We start from the raw sequence: 10,911 nt of genomic DNA on the forward strand, positions 1-10,911 counted from the left end.
TTGACCATTGATGATTTGAGCGAACAAATCTCCACCATAGAGCATATAGACATTGGAAGCTTGAGAGAAAAAGGTAGAACCTTTCTTCCATAAGTGTTGTCACAAGCACAATCCTTGGATCAATGTATGTCTTCAAATCTTGACCATTTAAACTCTCTTTAATTCTCAGCCATGGATGCACATTGTACTATGCCATCTTGTCCCTTCATTTTGGCTCCAAGACTTCAAAAGTGAACCCTAGACAAGGGCCTTGTTTGGTTGCATCAAACTTGTCTTCTTAGTAGCCAAGTCTTGAATGAAGAAGCCAAACAAAGAATATACCACTTCTAATAGAGAATACAAGGCTAGTCCCACATGTTTGTATATTTTTGGTAAAAGCCTTGTTGGACAAATCTCCATGCTTCACATGATTGGGTCCAAATTGTCACACACTTAACACACCTGCACTCTTCACTTGATAAATATCAGTTGTATCTCCATGAAGACCATAACCAATAGCCTTAATGCTGGATTCATTCAACTTGATCAAATGCCTTAGTGGAAAGTTGGCGAATTTAGGATTTTTCATAGTTTCCTAGAGTTCCAAGCTCATTCTTAGAAACCGACCTCAAAAATCTTGAACATACTGAATTCTGAGTCATATGAGACCACAATGATTATTAACCTACAAGAAAATAGGAGGTAGAACTCCCCAATTGCATGTAAGCTCAAAGAGCTTCATATGAAGCGCATAGGTTAATTATATTAGAAAAACAACCCAAAAAATTCATATTACTGCATGATAAATCATTTTATATGTATTAGAATGTCCATATAAAATTTCATAACAATCGGAAATCGTTTGGTCACTCAACCAAGCAAATAGGTCACTAATAGTGAAACCGAAAAATTCTAAGTGTAAATTCAATGTCATTTTGTAAACTCAGTATAAATGACCTTTTCTTTTGAACTTTACTAAGTCAAATATGTTCATAGTGATGAAACTAAGGTGCACACGAAATTTCATTTCAATCGGAGTTCATTTGGTTCACCACGTTCACAAAGAACACAAATGCACAAAATTAGGTAAAACCTAGTTTTGGCGGAATTTAAGCATATGACCAAATATATATGTGATGCACTTAATTTCTCATGATTATATATAGTTCTAGAACATATATTAGACCTTCATGTGCATGTGGTTTAAGTTTCAAGTCATTTGGACCTAAGTTGGTTAAAATATGATAATTGGAAAATTAATACTCTAACTTAGTCCATTCTAATTCATTTGCAATTCTGAATTTCCCGCAATATATCAAGCATGAGTAAATGTCAAATTCACATAGTATTAGGCAAAAGCCTCACTTCAATGATATATTCATGTAAGGTAATCAATAAGATATATTCATTTAAATTCAATTTACATAAATCAAATCTTGCTTTAATGTTTCAATATCATTTACAAATGATTTAATATCATCAAAATTAGACATGTAGAACCATAGGTCCAACAACATCCTCATGATGTGATTCCCTGTTCTTTAACATAGCATTTTCATCAAAGACTACATCTCTGCTAACTATCATCTTTTGTGCCTTTGGATCCCATATTCTATATCCTTTCACCCCCTTTCCATATCCGACAAAGATGCATTTTCTAGACTTTGGATCCAACTTCGATCTCTCATCACTAGGAATGTGTGCATAAAGATGGACAACCAAAAATTCTAAGACCCGAATAATCAATATCATTACCTGTCCAAACTTCCTTTGCAGTGTTCCCCTCTAACCGAGTTGATGGTGATCTATTGACAATGTAGCAGGTTGTATTGACTGCTTCTGCCCAAAACTGTTTGGGTAAATCAGCTTGTATCCTTATCGATCTAGCCCTTTCCATGGGTGTTCGGTTCATCCTTTCTGCACCCCATTCTTAATTGGTTTACATAACTTTGTTCTCTCTCTTTTCATGTGAAATAGAACCTCCTGTTGTTCCTGACAATGACCAAAGTTATAACCGAACTCACAATTATTGGAATAATTGCATGTGAGTACAAGAATAATTTCTTGAATTAAAATACCAAACCAATTGTTGAAGCAACTAGACTGGAGATGAGGGAGCGAGGTACGCGTCAACGAATCTCCTTAAAGAGAATTTGTTCCAGTCACTGGTGCCTTCGCTTTCTGAACAATCTCTTCCCAAGATATCATGCTTCACACCACGAGTAAGCGGCACAGCAATACTGATGGACTAAATGAACCAACTAAGAACAACACTCTCAAACAGATGATAGAGGAAGAAAAGAGAAGAAGAATGAATGTTTTTTGTCTTGTGTGTTTGAGACTTGCTGCTAAGCTCTCCTTATATAGGATATAGGAGAGCCCAACAACCACCAACCCAGAAAAATCAATGCACTATCACTGATTTTCGGGCCTGACTTTGACCAACAACCTGAGTGGGCTGCAGATATTGTGTGCCACACTCTCATCAATTGTCCAAGTAATGCGTTGTATATTTCAGGCCTAACTACTTTGAATAGGTATTCTATCCAATAATGGGTCGTATATTTTGGGCCTGACTACTTGGAATAGGTATTTTGTCCACATTCAATGTATTTAGATTAATGATGGGCCAAGCAAAAAATTAGGAGACTATTGGGGCTTTGAAAGCCCAAGTCCATGCTAGGGCCCGGCCCGCACGCATGTCTTGCCCGACCGGCAGGCGGGCGCACGTGTGTTTTCAACCCCAAGCCCATAATGGAGAGTCTCTCCCTCCTACAAAAGCTTGGGTGCCCAAAGTTTTACTTCAAAATTTAAGCTTATAAACAACACATCCACATTGAATTTTTCCAATGTGGGATTCTCACACACACTTATTCCACTTTGTTCTTCATAATTAACATAACTATTTTGGAATCAATTTCCATTCAATTGAAAAATGATTTTGGACCAAATTAAACTTCAAACTCTTCTCTTCATATTGAAGATTAAGTCCCATAAATTATTATTCAATGACTCTCATTCATTAGTCATTAAATTTAGGTCAAACTATGGTTCACCATCATTTTTCCAACAATAATATTGCAACAGTTCAATTGGGGCATTCCCTGAGATTCATTGCAACAAAGAAACCTTGAGGCAGCAGAACAGCTCTTGGAGATTCGCGTTTGTTTCGATCGAAACAGCAATCCTATCAACTGTCCAACACCATTTAGCGCAGGGTGTGAATCTACTGAAGATGTACGTTTTCCAACTCCTTTGCTTGGTAGGCAAATGATAGACGAAAGAAACACCCTGCAACTGACGAAATATGGGAATAAGAACAAATTCAAGGCTAATACTACGGGTAATAAGTAATTTCGTTTTTAGTAGATAAAAGAATACAAGGAGAAGAGAAGGCAGAAAGTAGCATTGGATGAATATTTGAGATCTCCCAAAATATGATCCCAAAATACTCTTATTTATTATGAAATATTGGATGTGAAGTGATTTCTACATGTATGTTTTTTAATCAATGACTATTGTAATACCACATAAGTTTGAGAGTGTTTTAGGGTCACAAAATGGGGATGTAGTATTATTCGGGGATGAATATGTACTTGCCTACTTAATCCACAAACTCGTTTTATTTGTATTTTATGTAGGGTAAAATAGCAAACTCGTCCCTGAATTTTGGTTTATTTTCGAGGTCAGCCTTAAGGATAGTGCAAGTGAATCCCTTACGTTAATTTCCATATTATAACTAACGGTTGTGGGTTCTATGATTCTATCTACACTCTACACTTCTACACTTTTACCTAGCCATTTACAATAACTGCATATATGTGAGACCCACCATCACCAATGACACATTGACACCCAACATTTGCATTTGAGGAAAAAAAAATTGAGCTCTATGATTATTAGGGCTGTGCACGGTCTGGTTAACCGGACCTTGAAGGTCAAACCATGACCAATCCGGAAATCACGGTTTTGTATTTTCCGAAACCAACACCAGTCCAAAACCATCAAATCCGGTATAACCGGTTAACCGAATAAACGGTTCGGTTTCAGTCCGGATATGGTTTCCTATTCTGCATAGTGCATTACTACATTCAGCAATAAGCAAACCCAAATTTCATGATATGTATCTTCAAAGTTCAAAGTTCAAACCCTGTAATATGATGCAAATGCAATATGTACACAATATTATTCAAACTTCAAAGGGCAGCCATTATGTAGTTATGTACACACTACACAATAATGCAATATCCAAATTCCAAAATGGAAATTGAAAATCAAAACCATGTAGGCTTGTAATGCATTTGCAAACATGTGGCAGTGACAAAGTGAATAGAAAACATCAAAACAATCACACATAATTAATTTATTCTATTACAGTCATCCAACTGAGCCCAAGAATAAAAGTATCAAAACATAAATTGAAGTATCAAACCATCAATCAAATTATATTACATTACAGTTATCCATATTCCAAAAGTTACAAATCAAACAAAACAAGTAAACAGTAAACATTAGCAAGCACTAAGTAGCACAAAAGCAACATTACAACACTCAGTCCTCAGCATTCAGCAATAGACAGTTGCCAAGGGCAGTAGCAGAGTCTAGCAGTGGGCAGTAGGCAATAAGATCAAGCTGTAAGCAACTGTAGACATTTTAGTAGCAATTCAATGAATAAACTCAAAACAAAACTATAAACTTTTGATGTAAAATTATACCTCACTTTGAACTTGCAGAGATAGAAGCAATGGCAGTAGAAATACCTCCAGAATTTTGCAATGCTTCCACTTCTACAATGGTAGTAGCAGAGCATTAGAAATTTAGAACATTATATGATTAAAATTAATAGAACATTAGAATAATATAATTAGTGGACAATAGCAGTTAAGACTTAAGAACAAACCTTTTTCTATTTGCTTTCACCATTCATATAATTCAATTGCATCTTCAGTGGATTCCTTGTAGAAGTTGAAAGGTTCACATCGGATCCAATCATTGCAACAAATGAGTGTCTCCACTGTTTTGGGAGTCAAACAAGCCCGAAAAGGATTCACAACTCGCTTCCCAGCACTAAATGCTAATTCTGAAGGAACACTTGACATCGGAGCAGCAAATATATCCCTAGCAATCTTGGATAGGATTGGATACCTTAGTTGATTTTCTTTCCACCAATCCAAGATTTTTAGGATTCTCGGTCGCCTCCAATAAATACTTATCAACTTCATTTCTAATTTGAACCCCATCTCTCTCTTTTCTTCTTCTCATAAACAACTCCAAATTTGCATCTCCCTCCTCTTCATTTATATTCCCCTCATTCTCATTAGTAGCCTCCATATTCCATTGAGCAACTCCCGGAGTATCCTTTTTATAATCTTCATACATGTTGAATAAGAGAGTTTTCACTCTAAACACCAACCCTTCAACCATTGTTGGTTCATCTTCCAAGAATTTAAATCCCCATTGGACTAGGTCCATTTTGTAACAAGGATCAAGGACTACCACCAAAACCACAACTTGGTTGACATCTTTGATACTACCCCAATACTTGTCAAACTTTGCTTTCATTGAAGTTAAAACCTTCTTTAAGAATTCATCATCACTTCTCATTGCTTTTTTCAATGCATTGGCCATCATATAAATCTCACGGAAAGGCACATTAGCTGTCACCGTTTTGTAGGACTAAGCTTCAAAGTTGAATCATAGAATTTTTTTAGGAACTTCACAAAAGCCCTAGCATAAGACCAATCTGAGGCACTAGGAGGCATGAGTTTCCTCCTTATATCATCAACCCTTCTTCTCTTACTAAGCTGATTCTCATCATCATTACTATCAAAATAGTGCACATAATCAGTGGACTCCTCCTCCAATCTCTCAAAGGCCCTTTGCACCTTCAACGCTGCCTCTAACATCAAATAAATTGAATTCCACCTAGTTTTGCACTCCAAAGGCATAAGACCTTTGCTATCAATTTTCTCCAACACTAAACATTGTCGAAACTTTTCCAACCTAGATGGAGAGGATCTTGTAAACTTACAAGCCTTGCGAATACTCTTAATTGAGCTATGCATTTCACTCAACCCATTTGAAACAATTAGATTGATGATATGTGCACAACACCTCATATGTAAAAGATCTCCCTCAAATTGTAAAGTTTTCCAATGTCTCAATTGTCTTGCAACATACCTAATAGCACCGTCGTTAGCCGATGCATTGTCAACCGTGATGGTGAACACTCTTTCTATACCCCAATCACTCAAACACTTCTCAATAAGTCTCCCAATGGCATCACCTTTGTGGTTGGTAATTTGACAAAAGTTCAGAATTTTTTTATGCAACTTCCAATCGTCATCAATGAAATGGGCCGTTAGAGCCATATAGTTGACGTTTTGAATGGAAGTCCATGTATCAGTAGTAAGAGAGACTCTTTGGTTGTTGACAGAAAGGATACTTTTGAGGGTAGCCTTACGATCTAGATAAACACTCCAAACTTTCCTAGCAACAGTTGAACGAGATGGTGGATCAAATTTAGGTTGGACCTCTTTCATAAATCATTTAAACCCTATCCCTTCCACAAACCTAAATGGGAGCTTATTAATTATAACCATCTGCACACATGCTAGAGTACTCCTTTCCTTGTTAAATGAATGTGCAACTAGGCTACCTTTACCCTCAAATGAAAGGGTTTTTTGGCTTTTGTCCTCTTTAATTGGAGAATTAGGACAATAATGAAGCAAATGAGGCCTCAAAGTCGAAGTCCCATTGATTGTTGTGTTACATGCATAATCATGCTTACAATGCCTGCAAACTACCCTTTTGCCCTTCCCCTTCAACACTATTGTATCAAAATGATCTCATACAATGGATTTTTTCTTACCAGGACGTGTGGGGAGTGTCCCTACAGTAGCTTGTGTTTCTACAACTTCTGATTGTGTTACCACTAGGTCAGTACCTTCTATTGTTTCTGCTGTTTCTGCTATTCCAACTGTTTCTCCAGATTGAGATATTGGAGGGGATGGTGATTGCGAACTAATTCCCTCCATAATTGTATCCTACAATACATATTATAATATAAATTACTCCATTATGATACACACAATTACATATAAGAAAGTAAGAAATTTCTGTAAATAATAAGATATAGACAATGACACAATGTTCATCTGTCTCATTAAGAATTCCCCCGCTTACATTAATTTCATAATTCATAGCAGTGCAATCATGGCATAGTTTAGCAACAAAAATCTTGACTATTCATGAATTAAATATGATAAGATCTAAATAAAAAATTGTTGATATTCATGACTGTAATAACATCTGAACAAGAAACTTAAGGTCTATCTTGAGATGAGTTAGGCAAAATAAGATTTGATTGAGCATGAAATCAAGAAAGTCTTGAAAGTCGAAACCCACCTGTTCGTGTTTGAACTTCGATGTAGAGGAAGAGGCCGAAAGGAGAGCGTTGTCGGTGATGGTGAACTCCGTGGAAGAATCGAACACCTAAGAGGCGTAGATGGCTGCGGTGTTGCAGGATGGCAATGATCGATGAAGGCAAGGGCCAAGAGGGCTGTGGAAATAATCGGGATCGTGATTCGTGATGATGAACAGACGAACTGACGAAGGCTAGGGCTGAGCGAAGAGTCGAAGACTGCAAAAGTAATATTGTAATAATAATAATATGAAAAATTAGATATGTATTATGTATTACTATTATGTAATAATAATAATATAATATCAACGGTAGAGATAAGAGATGATTAGATAATATCAATGGCAGATATAAAAAGGTGTTAAAATAAAACATTATATATATATATATTAAATATTAAATATATCGGTCCGGTCTGGTTAACCCTTGGTTATGAAAATACAAAACCATTGACCGCCATGGATCGGTTTGTTACGGTTAATCAAACCGTTTGATCAAAAAAGGTCAACCAATCAATCCGGACCGGACCGACCGGTCCGATTATCGGTTTCGGTCCAGTTTTTTGGTTTACTTTGCACAGCCCTAATGATTATTGATGATTAGCTGTCTGCAACCTCTGATTTCTAAAGCACCCATTTCGCTATTTTCATTTATCTCTGCTGGTTCCTCTTCTTTCTTGCGAGATCCTCAGAGAAACTCATGTGGATTAAACAAAGGTTTGCAGAGAGAGAAGGTTTATTGGTACGGGAAGAGTAGGAATTGTGTGTGGGTGGCTGCTTCAAGTGGATCCATGGGAACCCACTGTTGACTCAGAGAGCATAGCCTCGCTATTATTTGTTGTCTCTTTGTTTCCCTGCATTGGATTCTTGTCCTTCATCACCATCTCCAAGACTGCTCCTAAGCTTACTCTATTTGGGTTCTACTTCTTGCTCGCCTTTATGGGCGCTACCAGTGAGTTTCCTTCGTCTTTTTGTTTTCTTTTTTTTCCCCTTACTGGCAGTCTTTACTAATTTTCTTGCTTAAACTCTCTGTATTTTATATTATGTAATTTGAGAAATGATGTTAGAATTAAAAATTGCAAGGAGGACCTTTAATTAGGATGTGGGATTCAATGTAGAACTTACGGCTGATAGTAAACTATGTTTTCTAACTGTAAACTGCAATGTTATGCTTTGTGGTTGAGAGCTTGATATTCTAAAATTACAACTTTAATTACACAGAAAATTGCAAAACTAGATCCCCTTTGCCAACATCAAGGGTAGTCCTAGCATATTGTACAAGCATCTTCTCCTCCTCTTACAATAAATCAAAATTCACTGATCCTCCTATCTCTAATTTGTTTCTTTGTATGGCCAAGCCAAATCAAGAGAAAAATTCTGAAGTATCAAATGGGAAGTTTGGATCAATTTCCAGTGGATTGAGAGAGAAGACAGAGTCCAATACTGGAGAGTTGGAGGATGAACTGTTGGACGATATTATCTCAGTTGAATCATATTCAGAACGATATGCATTATGATTCCCATTGAAGTTAATCATTGTGCATGCTGGCAGTGAAAAGTAGTCTGGCTCTGGTGTAGCTGGCGATATATATGAGGGGGAAAAACTGCCGATTAAATTGCTGTTATCAAGTGCTGGGGAAATGCTTCTTATTCCTCCAAATGTTGAAGGAAAAGAGAAAGGAGACTGCATTTGTGTATTATCAAATTCTTCAGTATTGACCCTCAGTTCTTTATGAAAGTTTAGCAGTTGTTGTGATCGTTGTTGTTGTTGATGACTAATATGTTTGCCATGATCTGGATTCTTCTGTTCTTGTTTTTCAGGCGATGCTGGTGGTGGAACTGACTGGCTTCCTTGGAAGCAAGTGTGCTTTACTTTGTATGTAATTTCAAACATGGTGGGGTTGTCATCTGATCTTTGGACTTGCTTCGTAGCCCAACAATTCTGAGTGTTTCTGTAGGTGCATCTGTAATAGCTTCTGCAAATGCAACAAGAAGCCAAGGTAAGTGAGAGTTCTAAGTGTCATGAATTTTATATTAGAACTGAATAGGATTTTTGCTTCCCTGCAATTTCATGCAAGAATCTAGACTAGTGGCTTGAATAAGGCCATGTCATCTAGTCATGAAAAAGGAAAATTTCGAAAATTTGAATTACGTCGAACTAGTGACTTCAAACGTGGTTTTTTTGATAAATAAGCGGGGATGAGGGATTCGAACTTGGGTACCACCAAGTCAAGTATATGTCTTAACCATCTCGACATAGGGTTGTGGGTTGTGAGCATTATCCGAAAATTACTCAAAGTTCCTACTGTCTGATATATGGACACATGAACAGGTGGTTTAGAAAAGACTCACCTTGGATATTTGGCTCCTAGGATATCCTTTTGTCCATATTTTCTCCAGTTATAGCCATCATCATGTCCTTCCAGGGCATTTTCAGCACTAACTCTAACTTGGCTGGTCCATCTTGGTACTGTCTTCCTGCAAACCCAAAACATTTTTCACGTTAGTTGTGCACAAATCTTGTTGAACATGGACGTATGGCTTTAGATTGTGAATTTACCTCTTCTTTGACACATCTCCATAATCCTGATTATCCTTGTCGAAATCCTCACTTCGAGGACTTCCATTGATAGATAGTGTAAACTCAGGCACACTTGTTGTTGCCGCAAGGGTCTGAGGTTTCCCCATCGATCCACCCCATCTCAAAATCAGAAGTGCCTTCTCATATGAGGATAATATTTTCTGCACCAGCAAGTCCTTAGTCTCGAACGGAGATGCCAGTTTCAAGTGTACCCTCAACTGTTTTGTCAGCTCCATCCCCTGAATTAGCTCACTGATCAGTGTCTTCTGCTCCCAGTTCACTCCCATATCCTCCATGTTCTACTGGGTTTATAAGCAATGAAGTTCTTTTTCTTAATTTGCAGGGATGAAGAACGAGAGACTACAAGCATGGAAAATCAGAGTTAGAATTGTATTTTCTCTATTAAATGTAGCAGCAGAGGAAGGAGGAAGTGAGGCTGTATTTGGGTTTGAGGAGAAACTGAAAGCAAGAGGTGTATATATATATTAGTGCTACAAAACATAAGAAGTCTGAATTTTGACTGAGAAACCGTGTTTGAACAGAGACTAGTCGATGGTCATATTGATAAGTGGACAGAGAGTGAGAGTGAGTGAGAATTGGTCCATATATTTGACCAATTCTAACCTTCAAATATTCTTCATAAAAGTAAAATAGTAGCTGCTTATATATATAATCTTCACTCTGATTGGTCCTTTCTTATATCATGAGTAGGGAGTCAGATTTTCTAAAATGGGAACGGACCAAGAAAATTCAAACCTCATTCCGCGTTGTTGCTTTTGCTAGGCCAAGAGAGAATGGTTTCTAGACAAGGAGACCACTGTGACCCACACTAGAGTCTTGACCACGTCCTAAGATATTTGTTTTACTAATCCAATTTCTCGGTGTTAATATGTGGTTATCCATATTGACACCATTTTGCAATTTCTCTT

The 10,911-nt window shown here is 37.2% G+C and overlaps 2 protein-coding genes and 1 long non-coding RNA gene across 3 annotated transcripts; 1 reads left to right on the forward strand and 2 right to left on the reverse strand.

The window, feature by feature from the left end:
* Window positions 1-5,639: 5,639 nt before the first annotated feature.
* LOC119986912 (zinc finger BED domain-containing protein RICESLEEPER 2-like) lies at window positions 5,640-6,521 on the reverse strand. Its single transcript, XM_038831604.1, has one exon. The coding sequence runs from the start codon at window positions 6,519-6,521 to the stop codon at window positions 5,640-5,642; it is 882 nt and encodes a 293-aa protein (XP_038687532.1).
* A 2,023-nt stretch (window positions 6,522-8,544) lies between these two features.
* On the reverse strand, window positions 8,545-10,329 carry LOC119987283 (probable WRKY transcription factor 53). Its single transcript, XM_038832154.1, has 3 exons — window positions 9,962-10,329; window positions 9,754-9,879; window positions 8,545-9,377 (listed from the first exon to the last, which is right to left on the reverse strand). Exons 1-3 carry the CDS (start codon window positions 10,276-10,278, stop codon window positions 8,765-8,767), a joined length of 1,056 nt encoding a protein of 351 aa, XP_038688082.1. The 5' UTR covers window positions 10,279-10,329; the 3' UTR covers window positions 8,545-8,764.
* On the forward strand, window positions 9,026-10,650 carry LOC119987284. The gene is made up of 2 exons (XR_005465425.1): window positions 9,026-9,401; window positions 10,326-10,650. It is a non-coding gene; the product is annotated as an uncharacterized LOC119987284 (long non-coding RNA).
* Window positions 10,651-10,911: the final 261 nt, after the last annotated feature.

This window comes from Tripterygium wilfordii, chromosome 20 (genome assembly GCF_013401445.1).
Source record: "Tripterygium wilfordii isolate XIE 37 chromosome 20, ASM1340144v1, whole genome shotgun sequence".
NCBI lineage: Eukaryota > Viridiplantae > Streptophyta > Magnoliopsida > Celastrales > Celastraceae > Tripterygium > Tripterygium wilfordii.